The 22023-nt window shown below is 43.3% G+C and overlaps 1 protein-coding gene across 1 annotated transcript in view; it reads right to left on the reverse strand.

Moving 5' to 3' along the window:
- The window catches only part of DARS1 (aspartyl-tRNA synthetase 1), an 80679-nt gene that overhangs the window by 51958 nt on the left and 6698 nt on the right, over positions 1-22023 (reverse strand). The window contains exons 2-4 of the mRNA XM_075829231.1: positions 4957-5053; positions 3192-3221; positions 258-315 (exon numbers count right to left, since the gene is read on the reverse strand). Of these exons, the coding sequence (XP_075685346.1) occupies positions 258-315; positions 3192-3221; positions 4957-5053 (185 nt within the window). The remainder of the gene's footprint in view (positions 1-257; positions 316-3191; positions 3222-4956; positions 5054-22023) is intronic.

Consider the following 22023-nt stretch of genomic DNA (forward strand, 5'->3'; position numbering starts at 1 on the left):
TTTTAGCCACAAAATTTGTAAGAAGTTTTGAAAAAAAGTCAAGCTTTGATGCAAAATTGGATGAAGGCGCCCATGAGTGTAAAGTGCTGGGTGCCACTTTTAAGTGTCTACTTTTAGAAAAGATATGAGTATGGGGGTATAATATGATTTTTTGATTTTAGATTTAAGTATTTATTTCTGGAGGTGAAAAGGGTCCCAAAAGAAAAAGGGTTAAGCCAGGGCGATAAGATACGGATCGGAATATTGCATATACATACCAGGTCTCTCTTCAGACTGTATCATTACGGAGACCCCATATCTGTCCTTAGCAAAGTCCTGTATAACAAAAAACATGGAATTAAAAACACAGAGGGGACATGCAATTAAATCAGGTAAGCTTACGGTCAGACTTGACGGAATTGCTCCAGATTTGCGCTGCGGTTTCCGCACCACGAGTCCACGGAAATGTAAAGCAGAATACTTTGAATGGAGTTCTGAAAAACCCCATTAACACGTAGCAGAAAAACTCCGAATATATGACCATGCTGCAGACTTTAAAATCATCCTCGTGCGGAAATCTTGCAGATTTTGAGTGCCGATTTAACCCTTTAAATGCATAGTGTGAAATCTACATCAAATCTGCAGCTCAATCCAGTGAAACCCACTGCGGAAAAAGTCTGCCTCGTATGGGTTTTGCCTTAAAAAAATAAAAAAACTTTTTCCATTCTGAGAACCGGAGAACGCAGCTCCATGGACGACGGCTGTCAACAGTCCGCCATTAGTGCTGTGTTCTTTTTGTGATACGTCCTTGAGAAGGAGGATGAGAACCGCTGCCAAGAACCGTCTACTTGGAGTCTCCTTATCCTCTATAAAACAGGTTCTTTTACTGCTGTTGCCAAAAACTTATTAAGATCAAGCTGAATTATTAAAACAAACATCCTTGTCCTTATTCTTCTGCTGGCACAATACTAACACTGCTGCTTGTCAACGATCCTCAGGTCCAGACACTACGCTAAAATATCAATTAGGATGAACACTGGTTTGGTTAAGAAGTCGTTGAGTTGTCCTCTTCTCCCAAAATATAGAAAATAAATCTTAGCTATATATTGGTTACTTATTTGTATCTGCTTCTGGGAAAGCTGGGTGACAACCAATATAACAGCTCTGGCAGTAAATGCTTAATGGCAGTCAATTGTGGACAGTCACATAGAAAAACCTTGCAAATACATGACATTACTTAGCTCTGATCCAGTGCTAGTCTGTAATATACTCTAGAGCTGCACTCATAATTCTGCTGGTTATTGGAAACAGTCATCAAGCCAGTCAATAGGCATATTGCTAACAGCTGAGTTGAACTCCTTTAATGCAGAGGAACAGTTCGTTTTTCCTATAACATGCTTACTGTATAGTGTCTGCAGTAAAGAGGACAAGAAATGCAAATTAACATAACAAACATACCAAGCAGGGAATGCTGGGAGATAACAGTCTAACTCAGGATCAGTACAGCATAAGTAATGTAATGTATGTATAGTGACTCCACCAGCAGAATAGTGAGTGCAGCTCTGGAGTATAATACAGGATGTAACTCAGGAGAAGTACAGGATAAGTAATGTAATGTATGTACACAGTGACTCCACCAGCAGAATAGTGAGTGCAGCTCTGGAGTATAATGCAGGATGTAACTCAGGATCAGTACAGGATAAGTAATGTAATGTATGTACACAGTGACTCCACCAGCAGAATAGTGAGTGCAGCTCTGGAGTATAATACAGGATGTAACTCAGGATCAGTACAGGATAAGTAATGTAATGTATGTACACAGTGACTCCACCAGCAGAATAGTGAGTGCAGCTCTGGAGTATAATGCAGGATGTAACTCAGGATCAGTACAGGATAAGTAATGTAATATATGTACACAGTGACTCCACCAGCAGAATAGTAAGTGCAGCTCTGGAGTATAATACAGGGTGTAACTCAGGATCAGTACAGGATAAGTAAGGTAATGTATGTACACAGTGACTCCACCAGCAGAATAGTGAGTGCAGCTCTGGAGTATAATACAGGATGTAACCCAGGAGAAGTACAGGATAAGTAATGTAATGTATGTACACAGTGACTCCACCAGCAGAATAGTGAGTGCAGCTCTGGAGTATAATACAGGATGTAACTCAGGATCAGTACAGGATAAGTAATGTAATGTATGTACACAGTGACTCCACCAGCAGAATAGTGAGTGCAGCTCTGGAGTATAATACAGGATGTAACCCAGGAGAAGTACAGGATAAGTAATGTAATGTATGTACACAGTGACTCCACCAGCAGAATAGTGAGTGCAGCTCTGGAGTATAATACAGGATGTAACTCAGGATCAGTGCAGGATAAGTAATGTAATATATGTACACGGTGACCCCCACCAGCAGAATAGTGAGTGCAGCTCTGGAGTATAATACAGGATGTAACTCAGGATCAGTGCAGGATAAGTAATGTAATGTATGTATACAGTGACTCCACCAGCAGAATAGTGAGTGCAGCTCTGGAGTATAATACAGGATGTAACCCAGGAGAAGTACAGGATAAGTAATGTAATGTATGTACACTGTGACTCTACAGGATAGGTGATAAAATTCATAATCCTCCTCACTGAGATCGTGCAGTGAGTAGAATCTTGTGATCAGTGGGGGTCTCATGGTGGGGCCCCCAGCGATCATACATTTATCACCTTTCCTGTGGAAAGGTGATCAATGTGCTTAGTGGGAATGGGAGTACTAATATGGCAGATCTGCCGCATTCAGGACCCCCCTGCCGGTTGCCACGTGTCGTGGGTGGCCGATAGGATGACAGAGGGGCTCTCCCCCGATGCTGTTGTCACTATTGACTCTGCTTAGTGAATTTGCTTACAGCTCCCCAAAGATTAAAATGTATTTTTCTACAATAAGATTCTTTAGTACATGGACATCTTTAGAATCATCTCAACGACATGTATAACAGTCAGGCAGCGGTCAGTGAGGGTTATTAGTGCTGACAGGTTTCATAAATGCAAGGCTGAGTATGTTGAGATCTAGAATTTCCCTTCTCCTAACTGGAGTCTAGATCAGAAAGGTAATGGACATGTTAGCTTAGAGATTCACACCCAATGCAACCCGTTACCCTGTGATAACCGCAAGGAGGTGCAAGAAAAAGTGTCCTGAGAGGCCGACACCACGGGCTCTTACCTCTCCTTCATCCGCTTGCTGGTCAGAGGCCTGAAGAAAACAGAAAAACACAAGTCAATAATAAAAAAGCCGTCAGTTCCAAAAACAGATTTACAACTTAGTTGAAGTTTTGAACCTGTTCGAGGTGTTGTTTATTTTTGCAGGTTTTGTATAATTTCTCGTTACATATACCATAGCATTTTTTTTTGTAACTTTTTTTTTGCGTAATGCACAAATATTAAATTCCAGAATTAGTTTTTTTACATTGCACAGACATCACTTATTTATAAAAATAAACAAAAATTATCGTTTTATTTTTTTTCTGATTTATATTTTTTATTATATTGCATTGAAAAACCTATGTAAAATTCACCGGCAGCTGTTAAGAGTATACTTCAGGTACGCTCTTACAGAGATTCTCGCAGGATAGCTCACACGGCCTTTGTTAGGCCACCAGCTCCAGCGATCGCCATTGATCGCAGCATGGCAATCATTAAAGTGTAACTAAACTTTTAAAAAAACTTTGACATGTCAGAAGTTTTGATCGGTGGGAGTCTGAGCACAGAGACCCCCACTGATCGCTAAAACGGAGCAACAGAAGTTCTCAGGTGAGCGCTGAGCAGTTTGGTTTCTGAACGGCTTTCATCGGAGCGGTGTATGGGCACGATAGAAAGTCTATGAGTCCATACACTACTCGCTCAGCTTTCCGAGGAAAGCCGATCAGGAATGAAGCAGCACAGCGCTCACCCCAGCGCTTCTATTGCTTTGTTTTAGTGATTGGTGGGGGTCTCAGTGTTCGGATCCCCATCCATCAAAACTTTTGACATGTCACTATGACATGTCGAAAGCTTCTTTTTTTTTTTTTTAAAGTTCTGAGACTTCTCCAATCCTGACCATTGTCATGGTGTGGCGGCTGTTCATCACAGCAGCTCCTTCAGGGGTGATCACAAGGAACAACCAACGTGTCTAATACAGTGCTTATATTAGGGAACCCCTCTGTGAGCAGGATTGGAGAGCCACTTGAATGGCCGTCATATCATACTATATTTCTCGATAAACCTTTGGATTTTAGAAGCCGCAGCGGCTTCAGTGGTATAGGGGTTATCCTAATGAGACAACCCCTTTAAAGGAGACCTCTGAAACTTCCCATTATACTTTGGATTTCAATCCCTCACTTATCATCTCTGTTTGCTGTCAGTAAATAGAAACATTCAGTGTATCAGAGCGATTACTTCTAAGGACCCCTGCACCTGTGTCAGACATATTCAGGACGTGTTTTAAAAATATACAAATGCTTCCATTCACTGAAAGTAAGCAGACATATTGAAAATGATAAGGACCAGACAATATAAGAAGCTTGCATTACTTTTCATTATAAATATATTATTCCCTTTGCCCACTCCTGACTGCAGGATCCAGCTACACGTGGTGTTAATTTGTAGTCTGATAATTTGATCTGCATAGGGGCTGTATACACAAAGCGGTTGAAGATTTTTAAATCGAGACTATTAGCAAAGTTGGTTCATTTTTCCTTTTAGATGCTTTGGCGCATTATAAAGTGGTTGCAAAAGTCTACATGCCCTTTAAATGGGCTTTTCTGACCGGTATAGGTTGGGTCTATCAGGGGGACTATGACCTCTGCGCTCTGCAGGACACCTTTCACCACTTGTATAACTGAATATAATGGCGGGAGGGGGTACGGCCATTGTTTATTGTGTCCATCATTGTTTTCTCAGTGTGTTTGTTTAGGGCGAGTTAGAATAATACAGCGGCACCCAGCACTGACCAACTTGGCTTGTTTCTCAGCTTTCTTTGCTGCCTTCTCCGCTTCCTTCTGTTGTTTCTTCAGGCCTTTCTTAGACTGCGCCTGGTCCTCGGCCGCACTACAAAACATAAAGCGAGAATAGAGCGTGATGCCGGCGTGCAGCGTATGATATAAAAGGCGACCTTGCCGCTTCTATTTGCTATTTATTCCACTTCCCGGAGGAAGTTTTTCAGTCAGTGGGAAACTCGGTCCCATTCATAGCAGCGGAGCTGGGGGGGGGGGGGGCACTTATTTCTTTTGTCTGGTATGGAATGATTTGTTCGGTTTCTCTCCATTCATGCAAACTTTTTTTTCTCTCTTCCAGAAAATAAAAACAGGAAATTTCTAGGGAAGCGAGTGCTTGGAAATAATAAGCATGGGATGTTTCTTTTAACAAGCATTTCAAACATAAAATGAAGAGGTATCCTCTTCCAATTAGGATGCTGACAATGGCGGTGGATTATGTGAACCCGTATGACTCCATGACCCTAATTTGGCATTGTCCATGATTTATGGGTATGCATTTATAAGAAACTAAAATACACCTGTTAACAACATAGTAATTACACTTTTAGGCCTAAACTATGTATTTTTTTTAATGGTGCAAACACGCCACCAATATTATCTGTCTTAACTTGTAAAATCCTGCTACATTAATGACTTACATAAACAGTTGAGTAACTTACATTACAACACTTATCTTGAAATGATCCAGAGTTACATCCTGTATTATACTCCAGAGCTGCACTGACTATTCTGCTGGTGGAGTCACTGTGTATATACATTACATTACTTATCCTGTACTGATCCTGAGTTACATCCTGTATTATACTCCAGAGCTGCACTCACTATTCTGCTGGTGGAGTCACTGTGTACATACATTACATTACTTATCCTGTACTGATCCTGAGTTATATCCTGTATTATACTCCAGAGCTGCACTCACTATTCTGCTGGTGGAGTCTCTGTGTACATACATTACATTACTTATCCTGTACTGATCCTGAGTTATATCCTGTATTATACTCCAGAGCTGCACTCACTATTCTGCTGGTGGAGTCTCTGTGTACATACATTACATTACTTATCCTGTACTGATCATGAGTTACATCCTGTATTATACTCCAGAGTTGCACTCACTATTCTGCTGGTGGAGTCACTGTGTACATACATTACATTACTTATCCTGTACTGATCCTGAGTTATATCCTGTATTATACTCCAGAGCTGCACTCACTATTCTGCTGGTGGAGTCTCTGTGTACATACATTACATTACTTATCCTGTACTGATCCGGAGTTACATCCTGTATTATACTCCAGAGCTGCACTCACTATTCTGCTGGTGGAGTCTCTGTGTACATACATTACATTACTGATCCTGAGTTACATCCTGTATTATACTCCAGAGCTGCACTCACTATTCTGCTGGTGGAGTCTCTGTGTACATACATTACATTACTTATCCTGTACTGATCCTGAGTTACATCCTGTATTATACTCCAGAGCTGCACTCACTATTCTGCTGGTGGAGTCTCTGTGTACATACATTACATTACTTATCCTGTACTGATCCGGAGTTATATCCTGTATTATACTCCAGAGCTGCACTCACTATTCTGCTGGTGGAGTCTGTGTACATACATTACATTACTTATCCTGTACTGATCCTGAGTTACATCCTGTATTATACTCCAGAGCTGCACTCACTATTCTGATGGTGGAGTCACTGTGTATATACATTACATTACTTATCTTGAACTGATCCAGAGTTACATCCTGTATTATACTCCAGAGTTGCACTCACTATTCTGCTGGTGGAGTCACTGGACTGTGTACATACATTACATTACTTATCCTGTACTGATCCTGAGTTACATCCTGTATTATACTCCAGAGCTGCACTCACTATTCTGCTGGTGGAGTCAGTGTCTACATACATTACTTATCTTGTACTGATCCTGAGTTACATCCTGTATTATACTCCAGAGCTGCACTCACTATTCTGCTGGTGGAGTCACTGTGTATATACATTACATTACTTATCTTGAACTGATCCAGAGTTACATCCTGTATTATACTCCAGAGTTGCACTCACTATTCTGCTGGTGGAGTCACTGGACTGTGTACATACATTACATTACTTATCCTGTACTGATCCTGAGTTACATCCTGTATTATACTCCAGAGCTGCACTCACTATTCTGCTGGTGGAGTCACTGTCTACATACATTACATTACTTATCTTGTACTGATCCTGAGTTACATCCTGTATTATACTCCAGAGCTGCACTCACTATTCTGCTGGTGGAGTCACTGTGTACATACATTACATTACATATCCTGTACTGATCCCGAGTTACATCCTGTATTATACTACAGAGCTGCACTCACTATTCTGCTGGTGGAGTCACTGTGTACATACATTACATTACATATCCTTTACTGATCCTGAGTTACATCCTATATTATACTCCAGAGCTGCACTCACTATTCTGCTGGTGGAGTCACTGTATACATACATTACATTACTTATCCTGTATTATACTCCAGAGCTGCACTCACTATTCTGCTGGTGGAGTCACTGTGTACATACATTACATTACTTATCCTGTACTGATCCTCAGTTACATCCTGTATTATACTCCAGAGCTGCACTCACTATTCTGCTGGTGGAGTCACTGTGTACATACATTACATTACATATCCTGTACTGATCCCGAGTTACATCCTGTATTATACTACAGAGCTGCACTCACTATTCTGCTGGTGGAGTCACTGTGTACATACATTATATTACATATCCTGTACTGATCCTGAGTTACATCCTGTATTATACTCCAGAGCTGCACTCACTATTCTGCTGGTGGAGTCACTGTGTACATACATTACATTACTTATCCTGTACTGATCCTGAGTTACATCCTGTATTATACTCCAGAGCTGCACTCACTATTCTGCTGGTGGAGTCACTGTGTACATACATTACATATCTTGTACTGATCCCGAGTTACATCCTGTATTATACTCCAGATCTATGGACGATTAGGGCTTTTGGGGGTCTTAGTTTCCTCTCAAAAATATACTGGTTAAAAATGGTTTTACCATATTTCTCCACCCACAGAATATGACGTGAACATCTGATAGGTGAAACTCCCAACCCTTGGCCCCCGACCTACTGAGAAAATGGGGGTCCCTTAATGCCAATTACACCAGACGAGGTAGGCGGCGGCCACAGCCAGACTGAAATCTAATGGAAGAGTGCTCCCACATGTGTGCGGCTCCCCATTCAAGGCTATGGCATTATGGAAACCGCTAAGCCCTTTCTGCCAGAGGTGGGACCCCTTACCTATTATATATTTGAGGAATATCCAGAGAAACAGTCTATGGTCAGGTTACATGAGAGTACGTGTAGCAGGTGAGCAGCGCTGCAGTAAAGTACATTAGCCCAGAAGGATTTCTCGCTCGCTAATAACCTCTCCGTCGGGCTGAGGTGAAGCCGTCTAGACTGACAGGAGGGAAATCAGAATTTGAGAAGCAGATTGTGCTACTTGACACCTATTCTTTGTGGGTAATTCACTGGGGAACTGTATTGTTGGTTGATTCCTCCCTCGTGATACTCGTGTTCAATGTGTCAGTGATGAGGGCGCCCGCACCTACATGATGCCCGTGACTGGCAATCTGTACAACAGGGTATAGAATAAAAGGACACCTAGCACAGTCACCCACGTGTAGTTCTCAGTTACCTTACCGAGATCAAGTATTGTATTTGCAAATAAGGTAAAGCTAAGTTATAAGCAACTCAGTGCCAAGATAGATAGATAGATAGATAGATAGGAGATAGACAGACAGACAGACAGACAGACAGACAGACAGACAGACAGACAGATATGAGATAGATAGATAGATAGATAGATAGATAGATAGATAGATAGATAGATAGATAGATAGATAGATAGATAGATAGATAGATATGAGATAGATAGATAGATAGATATGAGAGAGATAGATAGATAGATAGATAGATAGATATGAGAGAGATAGATAGATAGATAGATATGAGAGAGATAGATAGATAGATAGATAGATAGATATGAGATAGATAGATAGATATGAGAGAGATAGATAGATAGAATTTGGAGAAAGTTAGGAAATAGGTCAATAGATATATATGAGATAGATAAACTAGATTAGATACAGTATACAAGAAAATGGCAAACTCTCGATCATCTGCTGGTCGTATCGTTTAAAAAAGTGAAATATTCTCATTATCGGCAGCACATCTTGGTGTGTAAACAGGGAGACGCGCTGCCGACATGATAATAACGTATGGGGACAAGCGATCGGAGTAACGACCGCTTGTTCTCATCTATAGCTCTGTGTGACAGAAGCAAACAAGCGCCGATCAACGATGTCTCGTTGATTGGCGCTCGCTGCAGCGGCCAAATATCGGAAGGTGTAAAAGGCCCTTTATGCCACCTAAACACAAGAGATAAATAAATATGCTGAATCTACTTACAATAGTGAGGTTCTTAGCATACATTTTGATAAAATTGTGTGAGCCCACCTGCCACGACAAGGCATCCTCTATAAGGTGGGTCCCTACGCTTGCACTCCTCCCATTCTGCCCTGGGTGATTTTAATTAGCTTAATGCTGGTTCCTACCATCCCAAGATATTGGTAGGCTTAGTTCCAGTTCTGGGTGTATGAGCATCATAGGGACCCACCTTATAGAGGGCGCCTTGTCGAGGCAGATGGGCTCACACAATTTGATCAAAATGTGCACGGAGAACCTCACTATTGTAAGTAGATTTAGCAGTAATGCTAATTTAATTATCTATAGTGTTTAGGTGGCGTTGGTGTTCGCAGTGCATTGTCGCCATTTTCTTGTGTACTGTATTATTTTGCAGTCAGAGGCGTTCTTGCACCTGTGTACACGTTTTGCTTCATTTTGCTGAGATGTGCTGATCAAACTCTCTTGTCTCTTATGTATTAGGGCAGATTCACACGAACGTGAATTGCGTCCGTGCAGGCCGCGTGGTTTTCACGCGGCTCGCATGGACCAATAGAAGTGTATGGGGCAGTACAGACAGTCCGTGCTTTTTGAGCAGCGTTTGTCCGCTGCGTAAAAAGCGCGACATGTTCAACATCTCGGCGTTTTTCGCGCATCACGCACCCATTGAAGTCAATGGGTGCGTGAAAACCACGCAGGCCGCAAGGAAGCACTTCCATGCGAACTGCGTGATTCGCGCAACAGCTGTGAAAAGGATGAATGAAAACAGAAAAGCACCACGTGCTTTTCTGTTTACAAACATCCGAATGGCGTGTCATAATGATGGCGGCTGCGCGAAAAGCACGCAGTCGTGCATCATATGATGCTGCCACACGGAGCTGTCAAGTGGCTTTTGCGCAGGCAAAACGCTGCGTGTTTTGCGTGCGCAAAAATGCCACGTTCGTCTGAATAAGCCCTTAATTAGATAGATAAACCACGGTTAGGCTTTGTTCACAACTGCGCTATGGTTTTCCATTCCCCTGTTCCGTCATGGGAACAGAAGAACGAAAAAAACTGAAGCACCAGAGCTATTGCATGACTGACAGTAACCGCGCCCAACGGAACCCATTAACTTTAATGTGTTCTGTCGGGTGTCCGTCGCATGACCGGAAGAAATAGCACAGCATGTTGCACTACTTTATTTTTTTGCATTTTTCATCGGATCAGCAAAGCAGATGTGAACACAGCCTTAGTTCAAAGCAAAACAGAAAAATTAAAAACTAAAAAATGGATTCAGATTTTATGTCATATTAAACATACAAAAAAAGTAAAACAATAGAAAATATCAAACTGTAACGCCACCGATACAGGGCACGCCTCGTTTAGCGTTTTTCACTGACGGAATGCTTCCTGCTGACTTTGTTATGTGTCATTTTTTTTTTCAAGAAACGACATACCAGCTATTTACGGAAATCACAGCAGCTAGAAGCAAAACACAATAACCTAACAGGCGTCACTGGGCAGCAAACACATTAGGTCTGACTCGTGCATGCAGCTGCTTGACGCTGGGCACCTTTCTGTAAGACATAGATAGTCGTGGACCATTTTGGACTTCTAGGTGCAAAACAAGACTCCACATTAGTCATTAAGGAAATTTTAATTATTTAGAATTCACATCTACACCTCTGCAACAGACTAAAGGCCCTATTACACCGCCTGATTTTGGCCGATGCATCGAGCGCCGATCAACGAGACAGCTCATTGATCGGTGCTCGTCTGCTCCAATAACACAGAGCTCTGTATCGCGATGAGTGGTCGTTACCCCGATCGCTCATCCCTATACGTTATTATCATGTCGGCAGCGCGTACGTTCGGCAGCGCGTCTCTCTGTTTACACACCAAGATGTGATGCCGTCAACGATAATATTTCTCTTTTCTAAAACGATACGATCAGCAGATAAACGACCGTTTGCTTGTTCATCTGCTGATCGCTGCCCTGTTTACGCAGGACAATTATCGCAAACAAGCGTTCTATGAGCGATCGTCTGCCCGATAATTGCCCAGTGTAAAACCCTCTTAACAGAATATTCCCTATAGCATTTTATAGAAAAAGCTGCCATTGATTCACAGTCTATTCTTAGAATATAATTTTATTTAGCATTGTGGCATACAATTATTTCCTTTCACTTACAATGGATAATTTATAGACTTTCAGTTGTATATATGCAGTATTTGTCTAAACAAACTTCGGAGCTCATTAAAGACAGTGGTGGAAGAGCACAATCCAGAATGGTGCGCACAGGAACACTAAGTATAGACACCCAATATGTAACAGGGAGGATGTGATCCTGAGAACAGACGGCGAGCTACAATCCCAGCAGCCAGGAAAACTGTACAATAACAGTAACAGGTGTCACTGCGTAGCAAACACATTAAAAGGCTGACTCGTGCATGCACCTGCCTGGCATTGGGCACCACTGTCTGAATCAGAGAAAGCCACAGACCATTTTGGTTTTCTACGAACACTGAACAAGAGGCAAAACACATTAGTCATCAAGGAAATCTCTATAAACACTTCAGAATCCAGATCTAGACTTCTGAAAGAGGTTTTAATTACAAATCTAACATAACACAGGCATTTCCTACAGTAGCAGGTCAATGAGAAAACAGTTTTTTCCCCCCCATATTGTGTTTATAAGTACATGGAAGTTTACAGATAAAGGATACACGTGCCCAATAATTTCCAGCAGAATGTGCCACTCCACCTTTGCAATGATGCATTAGTGGTTTAGCACAGGGGCAGATACAGAATATGTTCAACCTGTGTAGTTGCAAAGTGGACCAGTAGGTTTAAAGGTGCCAGAAAGTGCACACAAGGCGGATACGCTGCGCAAAAGTCCTGGAAGCCCCAGGACACTCCGCACGAAAAAACAAAAAGTTCATACTTACACCGTTCTCATTGCAATGGGTTCCTGGGATGAAACTCAGAACAGAGGATTGTGTTGCTGTGACCACAGCCGTGGGTAAGTATGAACATTTTCCTCTTTTGCGTTGTTTTTTTTGCGGCGGAATCGCAGCTTTTTCGCTTTAAAAATCGCAACATTTGTCTATTTGTTGCAGATTTACGTCCCCATTGAATTTGCTTATCTGGATAAAAAATTGCTCCTTGTATCGGGCGCTTCTGTGTAACTGACGCGATGATGACCACGGACCCATTAGGTAAATGTTGAAACAATTTATTGGATAACTCGTATTAAGACAATAAAAGAGATGAGAGAGGAACTGCTGCAACGCGTTTCAACCTCGAGCTGAGGTCTTCGTCAGGCATCCGCGTTTCCAAGCATCCCCATTGAATTCAAAAAGGGGAAAACCCGCAACAGAAGAGCAGCGATTCCGCAGCATAAAGATTTAAATAAAGCACCGCGGGTCAATTTATGAACGGTTTCTCGGCTGATTTTTCGCAGTGTGGATGAGATTTGTTCAAATCTCATCCACACTGCCGATACCGTACTACGCTGTGGATTTTCCGCAATGAAGTCCGCAGTGTTTACGCCGTTTGTGTCCATACCCTAAAATCAGCTTTCTACTGAGTGTGAGATTGGAGCTGTACCTGGTAAATCATAAAGACACTGCAGCGCTTGCCAGAGCGATTCGGCCCCTTCAATCAGCTGATCGGTGGGGGTGCTGGGAGTCGGACCCCCACCGATCTGATATAGGTGACCTATCCTAGGTCATCGATATTAAAGTCCCGGAATACCCCTTTAAATCTAAGCTACATGGACTATTTTTGAGATCACAAATCAAGCGATCAAAATTTTCCTCACTCAATTGTCTGAATTTTGGAGTTCAATTAGAGTTTATGGCAAAGTCGAGATCTGCGAACGTAAAGCACAAAGCATAGCGTTCGATTCTTTAAAGAATGAATGTAGAAAAATGACCTTGGGTGGAGTAACATCGTAATGGACGATGTATGGAATACAGGGTAGGACATTTCTACGTCTCCGAGGGTTTCACATGGAGCTCTTTTATACTGAAAGAATATTTACCGGACTCTTTGACCTTCAGGATATCACCAAAACAATGGCTGCTGCCTGTCATTGACCGCGGAGAGGCCGGCTCTTAATTATGAGATTAAGACTACAAGCAGAAAACACATATGGAAAGCCGGGGCTCAGCTGTGGGTAAAGTGATGAGGATTGACTACGAAGAATGCACGGAACTCGAAATGAATCTCCCCGTCACTCAGCGGCCCCGGTTTACCACCAGACTTCAAGGCCTTAGTGCTTCATATGGGATTACCTTAGATTCCTTGACGTTCTATAGGAGGAGAAATTGCTTAATTGATTCAAGTTTTATATTCGGCTGTCACCAACGCGCCATCTGTACAGTGAGGAAAATCCCCATCTGCACTTGACTTTTGATCGAAGAAATCCCTTAGAGAGCGCGAGCCGGGCGTCTGAAGCCGGGTATGAGACGGTCGCAGCTAAAGTGTCAACCGCTCTATGATTAGGTCTATGCATGTGGGAATTTAAGACCACGCATAATCACCTACCAATCCAATATCATGAAATAGGCAACGCTCCACCAAGCAAGCAGAGATAGAAAATATATGCAAGAGGGTTTTGCTTTGTTCAAGGTCTTCTTTGTCTGCCAATTACTCTTCCTAAATGGGGGTTGTCAGGTCCTATATAAATAAAGCTTGATCATTGCGAGCATATAATGAAATGTTGTGCACCTCGCTAATAATCTTTGTATTTCAGTTCCTCAGTTTTCAAGATCTCTGTTTGCTGTCAGTGATTGAGAACATTCTTGTTTACACCCAGAGGCTGAAAACCTGTACAAGCCTAAGGCTTTGTTCACACTTGTGTTATGGTTCTCGTCACTTGTGTGATGAGTCAAAACTGACCCCTTTTGACTTTAATGGGGTCCGGATGAGGTTTCAGTATTTTTGGAGGCAGAATTCCATTATTCTTGCCATCAAAAATACCAGAACGCTTGACTGGACCTTCCAATGAGGTGGTTAACAGACCGTCATACTGAGAGTTTGCTACAATTGTATCCAGTAAGACCCTCCGGTGAGCTATATATTCTGCTCTCCAGGCTGACACATTTTAGCTGCACTGATACTTTGTAACGAACTATCAGTACAACAGAGAGATTTGTGTTGTTGATGTATTTAGCTCACAGAGTATTTCCTAGACCTATACAATGGAGCAGCGATATAAGTAGAATTCATAAGACCCCATAGCAAATGTTTTTCTAATTGTGGATAACCCCTTTAATAAGCCCCCTCAGGCTCTGCCCCCAATATTAGCTGCTACTCCGCATTGGAACAAACACTCAGCTGTGAAAACTATGAGGTTTGTTCCAGCTTTCAGTCTCTTGATGTAAACAAGAATGCTTTCATTCACTGACAGCAAACAGAGAAATGGTGAGGAATTAAAATACAACGTATATTAGAAATATATTTAATGGGAGTATTCTCAGAAATGACAATTATCACCTGTCCATCGCATAAGTGATAATTGTCTGATCGCTGGGATCCCCAACGATCGCGAGAATGGGCGTCTGGAATCCCGTCAGTCCCATAGACATTGAACGGAACGGCAGGCGCATGCTTGACCAATGTCCTCCTCGCTGCAGGGGGTGCAGTGAGGAGGAGCGGGGTCCCAGGGATCAGACAATCATAACTTTTCCTGTGGATAGCCGATACTTATCCATTCTGTGAAGAGAGGGGTCTACAACATGGCTTATAGAATAAGCTGCTAATATCATTCCCACATATGGAAATGTTCCTGGATAGGAGAGGAAGCCGTGATACGGGGGGTTTTGGTCGTCTCAGAACAATACAGTCAACTTTTTCCTTGTCTGGAATGGCTGATAACAGGGAACAATAGAATGAATTCATAAGCACAGCAAAATGTACATACATAAGATTAGTGCCCCTTTACCGATGCTAGACATGTTACATTGTGACGGAAGCCCCCCAGGAAAGCGCTCGCTGTTTCCATAATATCAATTAACACGGAAATACAATGTTTTCTGTCAGAATTCTGAAAAGATGATGAATCGTAGGACCCGGGTGAATGTGACCAGTGCAGATATGAATGGTTTCCAGTGACAGGCTTATTAATCTGCGCTACCAGAAGATAAATTCAATTTATGAGTAAGGGTCTCGTGAGCCGCATGAGGCTAAATGTAACCGGCTGCACAATGGCAGAGCAGAATGACTGATGAGTTGTGTAAGAAAAGCTGGGGGGCCACGTCCCGGAGCCCCTCCGTTCTGCAGCGCATTTACATCCCATTAACATTACAATCTGGGACGGCTTTTCAGCTCCAGTCAATTAGGTCTTTTAACATGTTCAACGGTGACGTCCAAAATAACACGTCTGTCGTTCATACGGATTACACACCGTAAACCGCTCGTGAATTTTAATAAATAATTTACCAATTTTCAGTTCTTGCAACTCCGAAAAGACAAGGAAAAAGAAAGGATAGGACTTGTTAAAGGGGAATTCCCACCATAGACATAAGACGTATACATAGGATATACCATAAATGTCGGATTGGTGGGGTCCCACCGCTCGGACACCCACTTTTAGGAGAACAGAGGTCTTGTGGCCATGCGTGTGAATGAAAACGTGAAGCAGAATCACTGTCTCCACCTGTAGCCGCACACATGCCGAGAGAGCACGTAGATTTCATTGTGGAGCGGGGGAACTGCTGCCAGGACACCCGATGGCAAGGGTTTATCTTCCGAGGGAACAAAGGATCGGGTATGCTAAAATCCAACATGTCCGATCCTTCTTTCCCCCAAACTCTGCTGGCAGGAGCGGCCCAATACAGATTAGTTTGTTGGCCGATCAAGCCGGAATTAGCGAGTTTGGACGACTTTTATCCAATGTGAATGGCCAGCTTTAATATGGGCACAGACATGGGGTACTTGTTGGCAGAACCAACCAAATTTAGTGGGATCCCCAAGCTAATGTTCATAGCCTACCATTGACATTGAAACAAAGTTAAAAATAAATTCGTCCGACTTTCGGCCTGGTTCCCACGGGTCGGATACAAGATGTAAAACTACGCATCCGACCTAGAATCTGCAGCACGTTCCGTCCGAAAAACCTCACCACATGGCGTTCATACTTCGCCTGGTCATAGTGACGCAACCCTCCGTTGTCGTGCTGTCTGGCCTCCTGGGATGACGCTGCAGCCCATGTAACCGATGCGGCTTGTCATCCCAGGAGGCCGGCCTGGAAGAAGAAAGGAAGATAGTGTCGCTATGACAATGCCTGGGTGGTAAGTATAAGGTTTTTTTGAGTTGCGATTTGTGCGACGGAATCACTCGGCTATTTGTTGCGGGTTTTACATCTCCATTGAATTCAACCCGCAACAGAAAAGAAACAAAAACGCAACATAAATCGACATGCTGTGGATTTAAAACCCGTCCTGCACGTACATGTGTGAACGTTTTTGTTGTGTTTTTTGTCCGCAGCGTGGGCATGAGATTTTCTGGATCTCATTCACTTTCGCTGCTACTGTAAATGTTGCGGAATTTCCACACATAATTCCGTTGCAGAAATTCTGCAGCGTTTCAGCTACGTGGGAGCCCGGCCTTTATCTTATGTGTATAGCCGGCTTATTGTCTGCAGATCCCACCAAAGTCTGCTGGATCTGTGGACAAGTATCTCTTTGCCATCTTTGTGGTGGGTTGAGGACAACTATAAAATTGTAATGGCAAAAGTGTGTTGGGCACCATTGAATGGTAAAAGAGTCTTTGTTCTCAGTCCATAAACGTGCTCGGCGTGGATCATGAGTGTATACAGTGACAGACCATCAGCCAAGATTCTACATGAGGCTTTATTCAGACGGCCGTGTTCAGGATGCTAGGAGTCCCTGCCTCCCCGCGGGAATACGGTCCCTTAGTGTAATCCATGTTTTAGTAGGGGACAGTATTCCCGCGGGGAGGAAGGGACACCTAACGTCATACATGACTAATGCTAGGCACCCGGCTCCCTGAACTGTGTTCGGACCGGGAAATACAGCTGACATACAGTCCGCATCTCACCGACCAAACAAGGCCGTCTGAATGACGTCTTATACTGTAGACCAGTGGCTCTCTAGATCTTGCAAAACTACAACTACCAGCATGCTCTGAAAGACAGTAGCAGTCAGGATATACTTGGAGTTGTAGTTCTACAACAGCTGGAGAACCACAGGCTGGAGATCATGGGAGGAGATAAAACCAAACCAGGAGCCAGATATCAATAGGGGACATTCCAAAACGTTAGGTGCCAGCGGCAATTCCGTACACACTTTTCAGGCACATTGGCGGACTGCTCCGGGGATTTTCTAGCCTCAGAACAAGACTTAACAAGCGTCATATAATGTCAGCGCTGGGCAGAGAAGCTCCATTGTATTTTTTGTAGGACAGTCGACTGGTTAACTCTTTGATGTCACGTGAAGAAGGACTCATTATTTTTCTAACCTCTGACCCGGGATATCCAAACCCCCATAATGGAGTGTAAACCGTGAGACTAACAGCAGAGACTTCAGTTATCGGACCTTAAAATACGTCGCTGACATTTCATTCCTCCCCTCGTGTTCAGGTTTGAGAAATGAAAGCGCCTCCAGGCTCTTCTTGGCTAAATATAAGGTGAGGCCGCTCCTACTGACGGGGTTAATAACAAAGCAACACATGTCCCTTTAAGTGAAGACTCTTCACCCCTGATGATGTACCCCGCCATATTAATACACATCACTGCTTTAGACGGGCCGAAATATTTAAAGGGGATGTCCCGTAGTAGAAAAACATGTTGACTTTCTTCCAAACACAGCGCCACACTTGTCCACGGTTCGCGCGGTATTGCTGCTCCGCCTATGCGCTTGAATGGAGCCAAGCCGCAATACCAGATACAACCCATCGGCTGGTGTGGTGCTGGGTTTTAAGAAAGCAGACATGTTTTTTCTACTACTGGACAACCCTGTTAAGGCATTTTCCCACCGCAGACATATATCACATATGCACAGGATATACTATAATTATCTGCCCCACCTCCGGGACTCCCACCTGCCGGAAGAACAGCATGTAAGGCAGGCGGATCAAGGCAGAGAATGAATGGGGAGGTGTCCGCGAATGTCCACAGCGATGTCTCCATTCAAGTCTATGGGAGTTACGGAAACAGTCGAACCCCACGCGTGGAACGGGGGCTCCCATACTTGCCATAGGTGGAGGTTCCAGTGGTGCATTTATAGCAGGTCACCAGTAAATAGAAGTCATTGATTCATTCAAATTCTATTCAGACATTCTAGAATCGGATACATTTGGCCTTCACAGCTCACCCAGCTTTCCCAGACACCAGATTTGCTGTTAAAGATCCCATAAAAGCTGGGTGACCACCATAACATTTTTAATAGCCACAATATTGGTTGTCACCTAGAAACAGTTGAATGATTTTTTTTTTCTTTCCGCTCTGGAGAATCCCTACTTGTTAGAAGTGTCCTTTGACAATAATCCGATTCGCCCTGCTGGGACCCCCAGTGATCGGCTGTAATCTGTCAGGGAATCCTGGCAGTAAGTGTTCAATTTCCCTGCAGCGCCACCACAGGAGAAATGAAGCATTACACAGTGTCCATCCATATCAATGGATTATCTGTGCAATGCAGAACAGGACAGGTCCTCCAGAGCGAGAGACGCTCTTTGTAATCGCTCTCCACTCTGGACAAGAGATGAGGACCCTGAACAGAGGACCCCCCGATATTAACTCAGAATTCCCTAATAGGACATAAGAAAATAGTTTTTCTAAACTGGACAATTTCTTTAAAAGAGAACGACTCAAGGACTTCTTACAAGGATTTATTTTATAGGGGAATGAAGTTTGAAAGCTGCAGACAGGTGCAGAATCCCAGACCCTCGTGGCCACATACGTTTCCTTCTACCTGATGACGTGGCGTGTAGATTGTCTGATCCGCTATCTAATAACCCCTTTATTTGAGGTGAGGGTCTGATTGCAGTGGGAGTAGCGCAGATGGAGACGAACGACAGACACTTTCATTATCAACTGATGACCGCACATGTAAATGACCCCCCACAACCCTCCAGAAAAGTAAGTGACCCCTAAGCTAAGATGATTACTTGTAGTGAAAGGGTGAGCTCTGCATATGCCGGGCCCTGGACAATGAAATAAGCCCCTGTGAAGAGAAGATGAGCTGCGGCCGCTAAACCCATCTGTCTACGATATGGGAGGTCCCCGCTCGCTGCACTTCATAATCACAATGGGACCTCTTTACACGTATGCAAATGAGCTCAATTATTTACTCACAACGCCGCTCGTAATGCCAGGTCCCCATGGCAGCCGGCAGCTAAGGGTGGCCGCACAAATGAACCCCGCTCTCTGCCATTATATGTGCAAGATAATTGACAGATTGGATCTTGCGCTGCTAAAAAACACTACAGTCAAGAGTGTGGGAAACGGGACACTTTAATGGCATCAATTATTGGCCAAACTTGAAGTGTACCCCCCAATTTGGGGGTGCATTGGGTTCAAGGGGCTGTCCAGTCTAATGTAAATGAAGCTTAATTATGGAATAATGAAGTTTGGCAACTTTCAAATATACTTTGTGTTTCAACTCCTCAACATTAAGATCTCTGCTTGCCGTCAGTGAATTGGAACATTATTTTTACATTCAAAGGCTGAAAACTTATACAGACCTAAAGGTATGTTCACACGCTCACTAACAAACGTCTGAAAATACGGAGCTGGTTTCAAGGGAAAACAGCTGCTGATTTTCAGAAGTTTTTTTAAGCAATTTTTCAGCTGTTTTTCGGGACGTTTACAGCCCGAAAAACGGCTGAAAATAGCCCGTGTGAACATACCCTAGTACTTCATAGGCTGGATTCACACTGAGTTTTTACCATATATTTTTTATTTTATTTATTCCAATGTCTCTCAATGGGAGGTCATCAACCAAAACAAAAAAAAACTGCAAGTTAAAACCGCAACAAAAATGCAGTGTGAATCCAGCCTAAGGCCTAGTGCACACAACCGTAGTTTTCATTCCATGGGCTAGCTGTAATTTTGCGGATTGCACACAGACCCAATCATTTATATGACCCATCCACACGATCGTGATGTTCACAGATCCGTTTAAAGGCCACGATTCCAGGACGCAAAAACTCAGGACATGTCATTTTACTGACCGTATTTGCGGGTCATGTGACCTACACAGGGGGTCGAGACCAATTCCAGCCTTCCTTTTTTTTGCGGATCCAAGAATACGAATGTCACACGGATAAACTACGGAAGTTTTTTCAAAATCACTATGGTCGTGTGCATTAGGCCTTACAGCTGAGGGTTTGTTACAATGGTCTCAAGTCTAGAAAATCCTGTGTGAACTGAACACATCAGCAGCATAAATCTTCCTCCTATCCGGAAAGCTTGTTACAATGTATCAATCTGGGAGTCCGCGCTGTTTAGCTCAGGCTTCATTCACATCTGCGCTAGGGCTCCGTTCCGTCTAAGCTTTCTGTCGGAACGGAGCCCTGACAGGCACAAACGGAAACCATAGGTTTCCGTTACCATTGATTTCATTGAGGACGGATCCGGTGCCAATGGTTTCCGTTTGACTCCGTTGAGCAAGGGTTCCGTCGTTTTGACGTAATCAATACTGTAGTCGACTGCGCTATTTATTCAGTCAAAACGATGGAACCCTCGCACAACGGAGACAAACAGAAAACATTGGCACCGGATCCGTCAGCCTTTGAAATCAATGGTGATGGAAACGGAAACCTATGTCCGTTCCGACAGAAAGCTCAGACGGAACGGAGCCACAGCACAGATGTGAACGAAACCTCATAGAGGATTGTCTAGACTGGATGCAATTGTAGCAAACCGTCAGCTGTGAGGAGTGTTAGGTCTGTATGGGTTTTCCAGTCTCTGGGAGCAGACAAGAATGTTCTCATTCACTGACAACAAACAGAAATCTTGAAAATGCTGAGAAATTGAAACACAAAGGAGCAGATTAAGGGCTTGTCCACACAGAACGGAATTGCCGCATATTTTCCGTCTGGAATCGTGGACGGAAAATACGCAGAATACAGTAGCGGCAAAGTGGGTGAGATTTAACAAATCTCATCCACACGCTGCGTAAAATTTCCGCGCAGAGATTCACCCGCGGTGCGTATTTTTCGTACCACAGCTTGTCAATTCCTGCTGTGGAAAGTGGACTGAATTTTCAGGAGACGTCACCATCCCCCAACATTCAAAAAAACGCCGCAAAATACGCACCATTTTCTGCAGTAAAAAAAACGCAGGAAACGGTGCAGTTTTTCTGTAGCGGAATTTCTGCAGAAAATTTCGGCAGGAATTCCGTTACGTGTGGACAAGCCCTTAAAGTTGCGCCGTTTTTTTAGTGGAAATTAATTTAGACAAAAGAACAAATCTTTGCACCTCACGAGACTCTCATTTAATGATCCGGGGCCGGTTCACCTGAGCGTTTCCGTCGGAGGAACCAATGAACAGAAAGCCAAACGGAAACTATAGGATCTGTTTTCGTTGC

Source organism: Rhinoderma darwinii, chromosome 6, assembly GCF_050947455.1.
Source record: "Rhinoderma darwinii isolate aRhiDar2 chromosome 6, aRhiDar2.hap1, whole genome shotgun sequence".
NCBI classification, from domain to species: Eukaryota; Metazoa; Chordata; class Amphibia; order Anura; family Rhinodermatidae; genus Rhinoderma; species Rhinoderma darwinii.